General features: G+C 36.6%; 1 protein-coding gene across 4 annotated transcripts in view; it reads left to right on the top strand.

The window, feature by feature from the left end:
• Window positions 1-3,222: 3,222 nt before the first annotated feature.
• The window catches only part of LOC18433778 (uncharacterized), a 47,175-nt gene continuing 33,523 nt past the window's right edge, over window positions 3,223-16,874 (top strand). For 2 of the 4 annotated variants that reach the window (XM_011624701.3, XM_088874328.1), the window contains exons 1-3: window positions 3,223-3,351; window positions 10,954-11,066; window positions 15,172-15,243. In XM_011624701.3, the coding sequence (XP_011623003.1) occupies window positions 3,273-3,351; window positions 10,954-11,066; window positions 15,172-15,243 (264 nt within the window). In that variant the 5' untranslated portion in view covers window positions 3,223-3,272. Of the gene's footprint in view, window positions 3,352-10,937; window positions 11,067-15,171; window positions 15,244-16,874 lie in introns of all 4 variants that reach the window. The other 2 variants (XM_088874326.1, XM_088874327.1) reach the window with 2 other exon arrangements.

Genomic DNA, 16,874 nt, shown 5'->3' with positions numbered 1-16,874 from the left:
GGAACTGCGGAGGGCCTAAGCCTAAGCCAGCCAACCTGACTTGGTCCAAGTCTCAACAAGACTTTGGCCAAGTCTATGAAAACATGGTATTACACATGCACGATGCTTCTGTGGAAATATAGTATGTGCCTTTAAGCCTTACTATGAAAGTAGAAGTCTCTTCCCCACCCTCTGTCTCTTCACTCTTAAACCTCTCTTTTGTCTCTCCAACAGTGACGCCTTAATCTCTCTCTCTCTCTCTCCAACAAAAGCTTTGGAACCATTGGAAACCCTCTCTCTATCATCCTATGAAGCAGCAACATCCAAGGTGCATTTTACTGACGTCAATTGTGGAAAACCTTCTCTATCTGCGCTCGCCCTCCACTAACCAACCTAAAATTTTGAGATAATTTTTTTTGGTTTTTTTTCTTAGTGGGTATTTTTCACAAACTCGGTCAAAGCCCCTGTTTTTGACAGAGTTCGTGATTTATATAAACAACAATTCATGAATTCACACAATGCTTCAACCTGATTTATCTTTAAAATTTAATTATTTATTTAGAAAAGTCATTTAATGGAACTTAAAACTTTTATAGTTCCATTGTAATCTAATTCATGAAATTCTCTTCTATTTATATATTTTTTCTACACTAAAGTCTACTTCTCAATCTCGTCATGGAGAAGAAGACAAATGAAACACCAATCTATTCTAAACACTACAAGAGACATAATTCATCCATTAACCACATACTCATCTGAATCCAAAAAAAGGTAAAATAAACTATATTTCTAGGAACGATATACAAATAATTAAGGATAGTCTAATAAGGGTGAGGATTTCAATTTTTTTTTTTAACCTGTCCAAGGCCAAGTAAATGAGGTAGTTTGCGTTAGATAGGCAGTCAATATAAAATTTTGTCGAATCTTATCGTAATGATGATCACCCAAATATTTATTAGATATTCAAAGGAAAGTCGGACATCTAAAGTAAACTGGTAGAATCACTTACATTGGCTGCTGATCACATAGTCAAGATTATTCAGTGATAGGGAAACTAGAAACCAAAACAAGGATGTATAAAACAAAGAGAGAGATATAGGGTCGGAGAGAAAAGAGTTTGTGTTGATTTTTTATCTTTTTATTAACAAAGCTTTTGTATAGTATATATGTTGATCTTAAGACGAGATGGTCAAGTGGAGATTAATAATGTGGATTTATATTATAAACTTCAAATTTGCATTATAATCCATTCACAGATATGTAGAATGCTCTTAAAGAGTGTTTGCATGATTGTTATTTGTCAAAAAAAAAAAAAAAAAAAAAAAAAAAAAAGGAGTGTTTGCATGATTGTTTCACACGACACAAGATTGTTTGTGGAACCATTTTGCACTTTTGATATAGCACACGAATTTAAATAAGGGAAAAATTTATATAGCCTAGTCTCTAAACAATCAAATTAGAGCCTACATCAAAAGTGCTCAAATATCTTCAAATTGACCATCTTGACATTAAGATGAATGGATTTGAGAAAAAAATGGAGTTCAAGTTTTGGAAATCTTGTATCTTGTAATGCATCTTTAGATCGTCAATTTTTAAGTTATTCAAGTTTTAATAGATTTACGCGATCTACATTATTTTTGAAGCTTTAAATTTTATAATTAAAAATAAAAATATATTTTAAGACTAGTCAAAGATTTCTAATATTGAAACCACATTTCTTGACAATATTTGAAGATAGGCTCTAATTTGATTGTTTAGAGCCTCGGCTCTATACAAACCGTACCTTTTAAATAAGGAAAAATTTTATGTAGAGCAATGGCTCTAAACAATAAAGTTAGAGCCCATCTCAAAAATTTCACTAGAAGAGGTTGTTTTGATGCCCAAATATCCTCAAAATGATCATCTTGACATCAAGATGTATGGATTTTAGAAAAAATAAATTTCAAGTTTTGGAGATTGTGCATCTCGTAACACATTTTTGGACAGTTAATTTTCAAGATTTTCATATATCTGCTTGATCTACTATATTTTTTAAGCTTTATAATTAAATATGAAAACGTATTGTAATACTATCACAAAGATTTTCAGTATTGAAACCACATTTCTCAACACTTTTTGAAGGTGAGTTTTACTTTGAATGTTTAGAGCCTCGACTCTATACAAACCACACACTTTATCTCTCTTTTTCTCTCTCTACCCTTCCTCATTTTTTCTCTCTACTATTCACATGTTCAGTTTGGCACATTTTTGTATTGGACTGTAAAAAAAATTTCAATCCTTCTGTCAGACCGTATTATGAGCATGTGAGTGGTATAGAGAAAAAATGAGAGAGGGTAAAAAGATAAAGAGAGAGAAAGTGAGGGAGGCAGAGAGAAAGAGATAGAGAGAGAAATGGTGAGGGAGGTTAGAAAGAAAGAACGAGGGAGGGTAGAGAGAAAGAGTGAGAAAGGGTAGAGAGAGAAAGAAAGAGAGAAAAACGGGTGGAGAGGGAGAGAGCAAAGGTGAGATAATTTTTTTTGGGTAAGTAGATGGAGAGTTTGAGAGAAAAATATAGAAAAATATATTGAAAAGAGAAATATAGAGGGAAAAAAAGCACTTTGGTCTTAAAATGCTTTGGTCTTAATATAAAGAAAAATAATGTTTGGGTTTAGGATATAATTCAATATTGGAGATAAGATCCGTAGAAAATTAAAATTAAGATATCTATAATTTTTTCTAAAAGATACATGAAATTAAAACACAAAACACGTGTTCTATTGCTGTATGTGTACGAAAAACTTTTAGATAAAGCATCAACCTTATAGTATAAAATTAGGGCACACTCAAATCATCTCGACTTTCGGTTGTGACTATTATTTAGACCGTTGACTTTCAAGTTCTTTTAAGTAAGGAAAAGTTAGAATAGCATCCCATGTAACATGCATTCTAGAGATGGATGTATATCCCAAATGGATGTCGGAAAATGGCAGACCGCACAAAAACTTTAAATTAATGGGTCAAAAATAATTATTTTTTAAAAGTAATTTTTTTCGAAGGGTCGTGATTTTCATTTTTTTAAAATTAAAAATCCAAAATCCTATCTCTAAAATAGATTTTAGAAAGGGGACTCATCGGATTAGCCTTGTCATTTAGGTGATTATTGATATATAGAAGGTGTCCATTTTCCCGGGCGTATTGGTGAGCCATAGGGTGATTATCTAAGGTAAGTTACTATAAACAGCGGTTGAAAGAGATACATAGGTCGAGGTCCTGCAGAACGTGAGCGTTTCAACTTGGCAGAGACAGAAAGAAGGATGGGTTGGATCGGCTCAACCCTCGACTCTGTTCGTTCGGTCCAGCTCAGACAATTGTTCACACAGTTCATCAATCTTGGTGAGTGTTTTATCCTTATTTTTTGATTTTCCTTCTTTTCTCACTTTTTTCTTTGGTGGACTGGTTTATAGATGCTAGATTTTATTTCGGGATTAGTAGTGGTCAATAGACGCCAGTTTCTAACTTCTCTGTGATCTAAACTTCATGTGCGCTTGATGTGCCCCATAAATAGAATCGACTTTAGATATAATTTTTTTCTTGTGAGTTCGAAATTCATGCCCTTTTATCTATGTTCTGTAACTTCTGTTGATTGGGTTTATTTTGTTTTATGTTTAAGACTATCAATTTGCTGCTGCATTACTCCAAGCTTTAAGAGAGTTGCAGATAGTTGATAGCCAGTCTTGTTGTCATTGTTGCTCCTTGCGGGGGAATTACATTTAGTTCTTTCTCCATTTTTATTTTCTTTTGGTATGTATGATAATTCAAAGAACAAAAAGATGTTATATTTTTTTTTTGTATCTTTCTGATCTTTACAAGCTGAAAAACAGTGCCGAGTTACTTGGACTTGGCCCCTTGCTGAGCCGAGTAATTGGGCAAAAACTTGGGGAAAATAAAAAAATTCATGCAAAAATATAAAAAAATATTTTTTTTGTAAAATCCATTTATAAATATTTTTTTATGATTATGATGTTTTTGAGGATGATTTGTGAATTTTCTTGTCATAGGCACTATTTTTATGAATTTTTTGTTTTTTTGAATTTTTTTTTAAGTGTTTCCAACTATAAATGAAAATTTCAAAAACCATCTTTTATATATATATATAGGAAAATGCTGAGGTTAGCCGACTAGGTCATAGCTACATATGAGCCTTATGAGGTTAGCCCACTAAGTCATAGCTACATATGAGCCGAACTGCCCAGATTGAATATGGGCCGATTTAATGGTCACGACCTTATTTCGCATTTAAAATTTAATTTTTTTCGACAAATCCAAATCACTTGAAATTTTAAGCATGTGTTCTTAAAAAATTGGAGAATTTAATACAAATATAAAATTTTTTTTTGTAAGAAATAAATTGACCAAAATATCCTCAAAACTTTTCAGAGGTATTTTGATCAATTTATTTTTTGCAAATTATTTTTTTAATATTTTTATTAGGTGCGCCTTGATGAGAAGAATGGATGCCTAAAATTTCATATGATTTGGATTTGTAAAAAAAAAAATTAAAATTAAAATACGAAATGAAGTCGTGACTGTCAGATTGGCCCAGATTCAATCTGGGCCATTGGGCTCATATGTAGCTATGAGCTATTGGGCTAACCTTAGCATTTCACACACACACACATATATATTATTTGTAGTCTACTTCGCTTTTAACTATTATTTTTATGTTTAAAATTTTTTGAACTTTTTATATTTCTAGCCCTTTGTTGGCTCATACACTACTCAGATGAGTTTGAAAGAAGTGGCAATGTAAAATTCCAGGCTGTAAATTCAAAAATTTCTTTTTTTTTATTAATATAAAACTTAATAACTTTGGGTAATAAACAAAAAAGAACAATGGTAAATAAGAATTAAATAAATATGGGAAGATCTACTAACTTTTGCCTAGGGTTACCTCCTTAGGGCTTACACACCCCACACCCCACACCCGATCACCTGACCAATAGCGCACTTGATCCTAGAACCTGTTGACTCCACCAATCCGAAATTGAGAAGAACCTTCGGAGCTCCCTTTCTGAAACTTATGGGGTAAGAGAGCTAGGGTCACAATTGGGTTTCACTAAGAACCCTCTTTTTAACGTTGGGGCATGCCACAGTTAGCACCTCCCCTAAAACTAAAACTAGGGCTGGGCGTGCCCCCTCTTTTTCTTTCTCTTTATGTTGGGTGTGCCACCCTAGCCACTTAGGGAGGGTGGCGTGCCCTTTTCAAGAGAGAGGAGTAGGGAGAGAGAGAGAGATGAGAGAGAAGTCGGAGAGGGTCATGGAGAGGAGAGAGGGAAGGGAGAGACGTTCGATGTATTGAATGAGGGGCAGACCCCCCATATTAATAAGCCTCTATGGTTCAGGTGTCCCATTCATATCAGGAGTTTAACATTATCTAGGATTATTACGTGATCTAAGAGGTGATAGAGAAGATTTAATTTGAGTCGTTCATCTACAAGATCAGCCCTCATGATCAAGAGTGAATATGTGGGAACCTTATCCCCTAAAATTGGACCCATATCCACTTCTAAACTATCTAGAACTTTAGCTAGTTAAAACTTAATCTTTTATAAACAACTAGACAATCGATTATGATTTAAAAAATCTATTCTCTCGCAAAGAGTTAATTACAAATTCAAAAAATAATGATTGAATTGGTCAAAGACTTCTAGATCTAAAAGTTATCCAAAATAATTTTCATTGAGAAAAGAATTTAAGATAAAAAATCAACTAGGATTTTATTTAAAAGAACAAAACATAGTATAAAATAAAACCCCAAATATGGGGTGTGCCACATAATGGGGTGTGTGGCCTCAGTGGGCCCCACATGACACCCCATGTGGGCCCCTCACATGTGGGGGCTGGGTCCTTAGCCCCCACATGGGTCCCACCAATTTTAAATTAAATTCCAAAATTTCATAAATACCCCTGTTATGAAAAAATTACATAAATACCCCTTTAGGGTTTTTACACATTTAAAATTTATTTTTAAAATTTTAGAAATTCCCAAAATCCACAGGAACACATTTTTAGTTGAAAATAGTATTTTTGGAGTTCCGATAAAAGCCGAAACACACAGAAATACAACTTAGAAGTGGATAGGTACCTTATAGGTCAAATAACAAGTGAATATCAGGGCACTCCATTTGTGTCAGGATCCATGATCCACTACCGTCTTCTCATACTAACTCAACGGGACTTATGACTCACAGTCAAGTGTAGAGGCTCATGATTGACCCGTCAAAGTTAGCCAATAAAAATTGGAACCATAATTCTAGTAAGTGGATTACAAGTTCTCCCTATAGTGCAAGGGGATGCTCTCTTTATGCACATGTACACGTTCTTCTCTAAATAAGGCTGCTTCTCGAAATATGGTGCAGAAGTTTTGTTGAGGATTTGACATTTGCTTTCATAGGCTCATCCTCTGCACATAGGAGACCATACAACTTTCATGTCCTATAAACTAACGTCTCTGGGCATCTCTTTGACCTCAACAAGGGATGACGCACAATAAACCCTCAACAATAGTCCCACATGCCCAAGGGTAAGGGTTTTAGACATAACTTGGGCCATAGACTGCCCAACCCCAGGTCTGTCAATCATAGTACATCCCACTAAAGTGCACAAACCACTATAAATAGTTTTATTTACGAGCTCTCTTAGGCCTTTTAAAGGCTACAAACCCCAACAGAGTCCACTTGGACTAGCCCGAGTTACGTGGCTCGGGCAGTGTTTCAAAAAGCGCTAGGCAAGTCCTAGGCGGCCTGGGGGGTCCAAGCCGCCTAGCGCCTAGGCGGGCGCCCAGAACCTAGGCGGCCCAGTCGAATCCAAAAAAGATGTCCATTTAAACAAAAAAAGGATATAAAGCATAAGAAATAAAAATTAGGTATTTAGGGCACTTACTTTGAGTTTGATTGCTCAATCCTCAAACTTCTCAAAGATGCTTCTAAGGACTCAAAATCTTCTAAAAAATCCCCCAATAGATTTATAAAACATCAAAAATTAAATCTAATATCAATGGGTGATGTTTTGATCAATTTTTGTCAACTTTGAGAAACCCTTTGATCATAAAGAAATCACGAAACCTGGGCGGCCACTTAGGCGGTTCTGGGGGCCTGGGCGCATCACTCAGGCCTAGGCGCCTTAGAAACCGCTTGTGCCCCGCCCAGGGGCGGAAATGACCCCTCGTTGAGAGTACTTTTGGATACTTTTTTTAATACTAAAGGTGCAAAATTTTGGATTTTAGAGAGAGGAAATCCAAAAAAAAGTTTTTCTATTGAGCTGCTCAGGTTCTGGGAGCGCCTAGACGCTGGGCGGCGTGGACCCCCCCGACCGCCTAGCACTTTTTGAAACACTAATTAGTGGCTAAAATTTTGGTTTAAAATCTGAATAGGTCTATTATAGTTTCTTTCTATCCTTCTTCCTCATTGTTTGGTATGTTGTTCAAAGTTAAAACACTAGACATTGTGCTTGTGCTTGTGGTGTTATTCCCTAATCCTTGAGTCACTTTGTAATGTTTTCTTCCTTTAAATATGTCCTTGAGCATCCCTACTTGCTGAAAGTTGAACGTTTACTTAGCTCCCCATTGTTGCAAGTTATAATTACCCGAAGCATGTATTGAGGTCACGGTTCCGGTTCGGAATCGTGATTTCGCAGTTCCCTAGATGAAACATGATTCTGGAAGATCGGAATCACGTTTCCAAGTTTCTCGAAACGCCTTCCAGGTTATTATTTGAATCTTGATTCCTAGAAGTTTGGAATCAAGATTCCATATCACAGAATTTACGATTCATAGTTGCACAACAATGCGATTCAACGTGTGCGAGGCATTGATTCCCAATTTTTTAGGAATCTTGAATCCATGTTGTTTGGAAGCTAGATCCATATTGTCAAAAGGCATGGTTCGTAGATGTACTAAACGATGTTTTTATCAACATCGAATCAAGTTCTAATGACATGGAATCAAGATTCAAAGTTTAAATGCAAATGTTGAATGAAATACGTTCACAAATTGCATGTTACCGGAGGAGCTCCAAGACCCATTCTATGTTACTAGAGGAGTTTCAGGAACCCATTTGTATCATATTACATTTTTGTATAGGGTTAAATACCCATTATTTAGGTTCCGACACTTTGATGTGAGAGCCAAAAAGCCTTAATAAACTTTTGGGATGAAACCATGTACAATATACTTTGCCATGTTACCCAATAAATTTATCAATCTCTAAAGCATGTAGTGGGTGATAGCCCCACCTCAAGGTAAGACGTTTGGGTGGTAGCCCCACCTCAAGGTAAGACGTTTGGGTGGTAGCCCCACCTCAAGGTAAGACGTTCCTATGGGATGCTGGCAATAACCAAATGCTTATTATTGGTGCTCATTAAAAAAATTTGTTACTGCAAATTTAATAGTGTTTAATAAATGATGGCACTAAGATATCCTATGGGTGTTTTTGGTCAAATTCATCTTTAAATTGGAGAAATTTAGTTAAAATCAATTTACTCACTTTTAAAAACTACATTTAATAAAGATTGAGAATTTCTATTTCATTTTATTGGTTTTATATATTCCAAGAAAGGAGATAAAGGGAGCTTGATCTTGTTTTCATTAGTATGTTAAAGGGCTCTCGATAGACCTAGTCCATTGCGTGGCACTGCTGACAAAGATATCGATTCACATAATATGGTTGCCTAATTGTACTAAAAATATGGACTTCAAATTTCAAGCTTGTAAAAAATGTAAAAATTTAAATATTTTCTCGCAAAATACTTCTCTCATATACCGGAGGGGATTGGTGTGCAAATCGATGGGGACAATGATTTCAGTAATGTAGGAATCTCGATTCCTATTTCATTGGATTGCGATTCCGGAAGCCATTGAATGGTTTGGGAATGTGCAATTCTTGAAAGGTAGGAAACTCGATTCCAACATGATGGAATATCAATTCCTACATATAGGAATCACGGTTCCTATTTTATTGGATCCCAATTCTGATTATTGGGAATCACACCTCCGGTAATTTTTCAGTAGACGGATGGCAATTCTGAGAGTGGGAATCATCTGGCACACGCAATTCCGCAATTTGGATTCCAGAAGTGAATCGGAATCACAGACGTTTCCAACAACTATAGTGCAAGTTGAGTTGAGTCCTCTTGTCGAGTATCAATGGAACTGGGAAATTATGGTCTACGTAAGCATTGTGTGCAAATGCTGAGTTAATATAGAATAGCAACGGAATCTTATTTGAGTCTGGCTGATTGAGGGCTGATTTATCTGAATCTGTTGTCAATATGATTTTGGACTTGGGTGTGAGTGAGCCTAGCAAAGTTCATGGCTACTTAAGTTTTTTTAATTATTTGAACATCTCTCTGGCCTTGAGTTTATACGTCCTCTCACCCACCTTTGCACATCTTTGAACTTTGATGGTGTTGCTTCTGCTTAGTAGGGAGGCATAGAGAAGCAAATGAGAGAGGGCTAAAGGGGCCCTATGATGTGTGTGTGTTTTTGTTTTTTTTGTTGGAGAAATATGATAACTTCCTATGATGCGTTAGTTACCTTAGTAACCGATTGAAATGAAAAACAATGTGAAGGGGTGAATTTGTCTTTGAAGGGTATGCACTTTTTATTCATCCAAGTATAACGAGGGGTGTAAACCGAATGGAAAAGGAGAAAGCTTTTGGTGTTTTGCATTTCACAATTAGAATTTGAAAGTCTCTTTCTAATGTGAATATAATGGTGTAAAGGGATATGACCAAATCTATGACTATGATCATATGAGGCTTCTTGATGGGGTTTATATAAGTACTGGGGTTTTGATAGATATAACGACCAAAATGTATAGTAAATTGTAATTTTATTCTATTATGGAGATCAATAATTCCTACTATCGAGAAAAAAAAGAACTAGTTCAAAATAGTGAAGAGAAAGTATAGGCACAAAAATTATGCTAACTTTAGGAGAGAGGTTGCTGATCTATGTATTAATGATCTTAGAGCTCTTCCATATGCTTTTAAGAGTTTGTATGGCTATATGCCTGATATTGTGCATTGGTTTGTGTTCGCGCTTGCAATTGTTCAATTTTTAATAAATTGTGCTTGTGTTGTGTATTCAAAAGTTGAAGTGTATCCAATGTTCTGGGCCCTAGGCGGCCTGGGGGGTCCTGGCCGCACAGTGCCTTGGTGGCCGCCAAGATTTCTGGACAACACTGGTACAAAGAGTTCCCAAGAGAACAAGGAACACATTCCCAATAAAATGGGAATATGTTGGGAACGAGTTCTGGCTCTTTAACTGCAGAACTGTGTTCTTGGAGCTGGAGCACCGCTTTCGATAGGAGTCATTGTAACAATGGTTTGAAACATCCTTCTTGGCATCTAGGTTCCTACGTACTGAACCAAAAAACTGTTAATATTCATTTAGATGTGTTTCCTACTCTACACTTCTAAACCCTTGACTTATACAAAGGATCTCACAGAACGGGCTTCTTAGTTTCTATTGAAACTGAGCGTTCCCTCCTAAGCCATCGTTTTATTTTGATGGTGTTGCCCTTATTGTCCACAACCTAAGATAGTGACTTGTGTCAATCCTGAAATGCTGTGGGAAGCCATCATCTTTGTCATTGTTGTCTCTAGCAATCCTACAGGACTTCTGTATTATGGATCTTCCTTCCCTAGTACTCTCTAATAGCTAGCTCTGGCCCTTATTGAGCTGAAATTGGAACCTTGTACTCAGCAACAGTTTATATTTAAGGCTCTGGCTCTTACTTTGACTGGAAAGACAATATATTCTCTTTTTTCTGTTATTTGTTCATTTGAAAAGGATAGATCGTGTTCTATTAGTACCCATATGGTGTATGTTTTTAGAGATATTTGTATATTTTTTCTGTTCATCATGTTTATCAATTCAAGTTGGATTATTTTCCTAATTGCTATTAATATTTTTGTAGTCATGATATGGTTCAGGATTGATTGTGACATCAGCCCTCATAATATGGAAGGGATTGATGTGTGTTACTGGAAGTGAATCACCTGTTGTAGTTGTGCTTTCTGGTAGCATGGAACCTGGTTTTAAGAGGGTGAGTCCAGTTTTCATTTCGTTTGAATTTGATAGCTGCCAAAAAATCTAGCGGTTGTTTGCCCCCTATGTCTCTGATTTTCTTTATGCGGTGGTTTTGAGAAATTAGTTGAACTGATTTTAACATTTGCAATACATGGGAAAGCGCAAGCACTTGTGTCTTTTTTTCCTTTTCTTCCCTCCTCTTTCGCTTTTGATATTTGGTAACTAAGTAGAATGGTTGCAACCTTTCCTTGGAGATTGAAATTATAGTAAATCAAATTCTACATAATGCAATTATATTCGGACTTTAAAAAGTTAAAACTTAGGGAATGTCTCCAAGCAATGACTCAGTCAATCCACAGGCCATATTGGCACGCCAATCATTTTCTCGAGATGTCACCCTTTGCCCATCTTGTTGCATCTTTTTCGTCATGTATACAGAGATGCTAAAATGTGAACGAGGATGCTCTTGCGAAAGACATTGTCAGCCTTGGTGTGTCGATAGTGTGACTGGTCATTGAGACGCTTCTTTTCATCTCGTAGCTAACCTTGTGATATAATTGTACTTGTTCTTTTCTTTTTAATAAAATTTCTGTTATTGTTGAGGAACCTCATTTGCTTAGTTAACTTCCCTGTGTTCATGAGAAATCGAAAGGACTGGTTTCACTAGTTGACAATTTGATTTGAAAATAAGTATCAATGGATAATGGAACTAAGTAAAAACTTCAGTGAGATGGCATCTCCTTAGGGACCTTATCTTTGTTCACTGGTCTTCATCGAGCTTGTCTCCTTTGAGATTAGTTCCTTTAATGATGACAATAGAATTGACCATCCAGATGTTTTCAAGGACCTGTAGATGATGTTGATAGAATCTTAATAATTTATGTGTGGTCAGGAGATGCACCTAGCTTAGCTATGACTCCAAATCAGGAGGGCTTGAGATTCTTCTCTTGTCAAGTTATCCAGTCGGGGATTTCATTTGGTGGTATTAACTCTAGGCCTTTAGTTCATGTTTAGACAAAAGGACAGGGTGTGTATTGAGTTGATGTGGGTTCCAGTCAACGAATCCTTTCACTAAAATTATGCACAAGTTGTAGCTGTTTATATTTGCACTTCTTCCATCATGGGTCATCGCCGTTAGTTAAATTGAATTGAATCATACAGGTTCCTTGAAGGTTCATAGTGCAATTTATTAACGTAAGTGCGTGCAGCCCGATATTTGCTCGTATGCCAGTCTCCAGACTCATGATGCATGGATAATTTAAAATGAGAGTCATATCGAAATGGAATGATTCAGAAAGAAATGTGAAATCACCAAAGCTGTTCTTTTAGCCGCATTGGTACATCAGATGTTGTTTTCCATCTACATTGAATCAGCTACTTGTCGTTTTGTTACCTCATAGCACTTAGACTTGTATTAAGCATCATGTACCTGGGTTGCTGTCCATTGTGAGAGTCTTAGTTTCAAATGTATGGTGCGATGACAGTAAGCTCCAACATTAGACGAGCCCTCCTTTCTCTTGTAATCACCCATGAGTAAGTCTCGTCATCTACTCCTGCTTAGCATCTTTGACTTGGATCTTCTAGGGTAATGTGTCAATTTTTTTTTTGGGTAAATAGTATTGTGTCAGAAATCCACTAGAATTCTGGTATGTTCTATACTCATTTTAGATTTTTGATGCCAATGAATCATCATGTCGATTTGAAGGACAAGTCCCGCATTCCATATTTGTTACCTAAATTTCTTGCTCCATAGTCCGCAATTTGCCTTTCACATCAAGAATCTGATGCAGGCTGACGTCGTGAAACTTCAAGGCCAAGGATTGGGCCTTTAGAGGCATTCTTAGCCTAATTTGTTGGGCAAAACTGGCATAGCAGAACTCGAGTTCAAACAGTTCGGTTGGTATTCCTGATTTATTCAAAGAAAATTTTCATCATGGACCACATAGAGTTCTCATGTAGCCATAGAAGCTTACCCACAAACCGCTGGACCACTTCATTACTAGCATAGTTCATAGTAATAGCCTAAGTTCATTCGAGTTTTTTCTTATGAAATCTAGCCTATCATTATCCAAAACCTTTCCCATGTTGTAGGGAGTCAAAAGAGCTTTCAATGATCCAAATTTCACTTTAATCGGACCTACCATTTAAGCGTTTGCCAAAACATCATGACCTGCTAGCCTTGAGAACTACAGGCCCCACATGACTAGAAGTGACTCGAGCTTATCTAAGCAAAGGCCCATGCCTTGCCCAAATGATTCCCAGGTATTGTGTAGCGACTTCTGGAAGATTCCTGAACCTTTTGAAGGTAATAAACTGGACTGACGGACTGTGTATTTTGAAGAATATCATGTTGCAGCGGTGAAGCCACATGGGGACATGTGTGGCCATGTGAGCGCACAGTTCCATGTGCTGAACAGTCTCTCTGTTATTTTTGCTTTTTAGATAATAAAGAGAAAGGAGAGAAATAACTAGAGTTTCTTTTGGGATTAGACTTGAAATTTCAGGAAAACTGTGGGGGGCAATTTGTTCTTTGTATTATTCTACTTTTTTTTAGCAAAGCTCATGAAAATTAGAAAAAGATTATATACTTGGTTGAAATTTAATATTTGCTCCAAGATAAAGCTTATTGCATGCCAAAAGAAAAGTAACATTAAAGAGGAGGGTGTACAAGGGCGAATCTACTAGATCCTAAATGTTCATAGGTATATACTAGGAAAGTAATGTATCAATAAAAGAAAATAGCTGCAGCAAGATAAATCCTATTGGACTGCAATCTGGCCATCTCCACTTTAGCTTTTGCTAATTTGTTCTCCTCTGAGGTCTTTGTTGATGAGTAGGCGTGCTTTCTAGTCCTAGTTAGACAAAAATCGTTGGCTTTGGAGCTAGGATGTTGCTGCACTCTTTGATTCTAGGCAAGCTGGGTTTGGTAGATTTCAGTATGGGAAGCTTTGGAGAGTTTGAAGCTTAGCTTTGAAGGTCCTAGTACTTATCATTTGTTTTCCTGTAAAAGCATTCAGTATAGTTCTTGAGCTCAACATCACTAGCCATTGTATTGGGTTTGAGTATATTTTTCTAGGTTCCTTCATTATGGGCTAGAATTGTGGTATGGTTTTCTATTTGGCTACTTCTAAGGTTTTATTAGAACCTTAGGATCTAAGATGTTGTTTTGGCATGTTACTATATTACCCCAAAGGAGAGAGAGTTGGTATAATTGCAGTTCTGAAGTTTGGGGCAAAATAATTAAGTCACCTCAAGAAGAGTAAATGGGGTCGTATCTTTTTTCACAAAACTCCCTGCAAACATTATTGCATGTATGATTTGTTGAGTACTCTAAATTAAATCAGCTGCGGACATGGAATCTTGGTTTATGTCAGAAATTTGATGTGGAATTATGCTAGACTCTCAAATTCCTTTTCTAATGGTCAGCATAACTTGGGGATATATGATAGAAAGTTTTAGTAGTTAGTTGCAGGTTACTTACTAGTGTTTTAGAAGATGGATTTGGGTTGGAACTCGCTGGGGTCCTTTGGCTCAGTCACCCGGTTCGACTTGTTCAAGTGCGAGCAAGAGTTTGTGAAAACATTACAAGACTTGGTTGAGTCTGTCAAAATAAGGTCAGACTTTAGCGAGGTTGTATTTTCCAGCTCGGGACTCACCAGGGTCCCGATTCGAGCCTGACTTGGGCGAGTTCGAAGAATGTTGGTCCAAAGTACAAGTACGTTCATGGATCTTCTGTCTCAATACTGGTGTTGGAATGGCTATCATATTTTTGTAATAAACCACGTGACATGTCATGGTTATCATGGCATTAGAACGGTTGACACTATCCAATTCTAGTCTATTTTGATCTAGTTTGGCCACTGAGTTAGTCTACACGGGGACTAAATTTCAAGAATCTTCAGTTATCGTGTATGTTATTGTAATTATGGATGGCGTCTCTGACTCATTATTTCTTTGTGTTTTGAATAGTATCTCATATTGCTTTTGGACAAGTGTCTTTTATTAGTTTTATTCAATGATGCGTGAAGGGGATTTGATTTGTTTCAGGATGGCATTGATGATATATCATTTGTTATTGGTTGGCATGGATTTTGTTTCACTAACTTTTCCTTTATTTTTAGGGTGATATATTGTTCTTGCACATGAGTAAAGATCCCATTCGTACTGGAGAAATTGTCGTATTTCATGTTGATGTAAGCTTCCTGTCACCCTCCTTTCATTGGCTTGAGGTTATTACATATTTGTATGCCCAGTTATGCTGTTAACACTGGACCTTAAGTCTCAAGAAATTTTAATATTTCTTGATTCTTTTTGCCTGTTGCATTTAGAAACTGATCTTGATCCCTCTTTCTTAAGAATGACTGAAGTGCATTATCAGCATGATGTAACAAAATCGAGGGGAACCACCAATTTTGTTGCTGCAACAAATACTGTTTTTCTTTCTTGCTTTCTTTCTTTTTACTTTGTTTTGGATGGACATTGACTTTGTATTTTATGTGCAATTATAGTACAAAAAAGGAAACCCTTGGGTTATGCACAAGAGACGGGGTTTGGAAAAAAAGAAAATGAAATAATAAAAAGGAAAATATTTCCTATCCATGAGAGGTAGGCTGTTAAAAAGGCAGAGTAGTGGGACATAGGTGCTAAGAGAGGAAAAAGACGAAGTTAGAGAAGGCAGGAAGGGAGAGGAGATAGAGAAAGCATTGAAAGAAGAGGAAAAGATCATCATGTGACTGCTTCTGATGGTATAAGGTTGCCCCTTGTTTTGCGAGGTGACCAGCCTAAGCATTGGCCTCCCTGGGGATGTGGTTGAAGATGACTCGTGCCCCCCTGCGAAGTGTGAAGATATGTTCATAAAGATGGCAAGTCTCCATGGGGTTGTATGTCCATTTGCCCCAGATAGTAACATTTTTTGAGTCATCTTTCACCAACGTTCTTGCACTTGGCCGAATCGACTCAGCCTCGGCTGAGTTAATCGGCCTCGCCCTATTGGTGAGGCTGAGTACCCCAAAGTCCATGGTTCATCCTACCTTACGAATGTAAAGTGAACATTACACGGGCGAGTACTGATAGACTCGGCCTAAATCGCTGCTACTCGCCCTAGTATGGCATTTTGCGTGATAGAATCAGGTGAATCTTATCACTAAAATTGCAGGATTTTGACAACAGGAATTTTCATTCCATTGGAGGCTTAATAACGAAAGCTGCTGGATTTTAACAGTAGCATAATTGATATGATTCAATTTGCATTTAAAGAAACCCAAATCGATCATGTTTTGATCATAAAAAATTTAAAAATCATCCATTTTAGGTGTCTTGAATGATGGACAAAATTTCCACCAAGCTTTTTTTTTCTCTGATGTCTCCACAAATTCACATCATAGTTAGTTATTTTTTAAGCTAATGCAATCAAATTCAAGAACCCTTTAATGATTCTCTTTTTTTTTGGCTCAAATATCCATTGATTGAGTGCTTCATAGAGGTATATCAGCGAACTGTGTAAAATGTTTGTTTCTTTCATATTACTCAATCATTTTCCCTGATTTTTGGTTTGTTTTGAAGCGAATGCAATCGACTTCAAATGCCCTCTACTGATTCACGTTTTTTTTTGAAGTAATTACCAATTCGTGTTTTTTAGGTTCAAATATCCACTGATGGAGTGCATCACAGAGGTATATTGATGAACTGTGCAAAATCCGCAAAATCTGTTGTTTTTCTCTCATTGCTCAACCATTTTTCGTGATTCTTGATTTGTTTTGAAGCTATTGAAATCAACTTTAAAAGCCCTCTACTTATTCTCGTTTTTTATGCTCAAATGTGCACC

The sequence above is a fragment of the Amborella trichopoda genome, chromosome 8 (genome assembly GCF_054954075.1).
Source record: "Amborella trichopoda isolate Santa Cruz 75 chromosome 8, AtrichopodaSantaCruz75HAP2 v2.0, whole genome shotgun sequence".
Classification (NCBI taxonomy): domain Eukaryota; kingdom Viridiplantae; phylum Streptophyta; class Magnoliopsida; order Amborellales; family Amborellaceae; genus Amborella; species Amborella trichopoda.
Note: the sequence above shows the minus strand (reverse complement) of the source record. Positions and strands in the feature narration are given on the sequence as shown.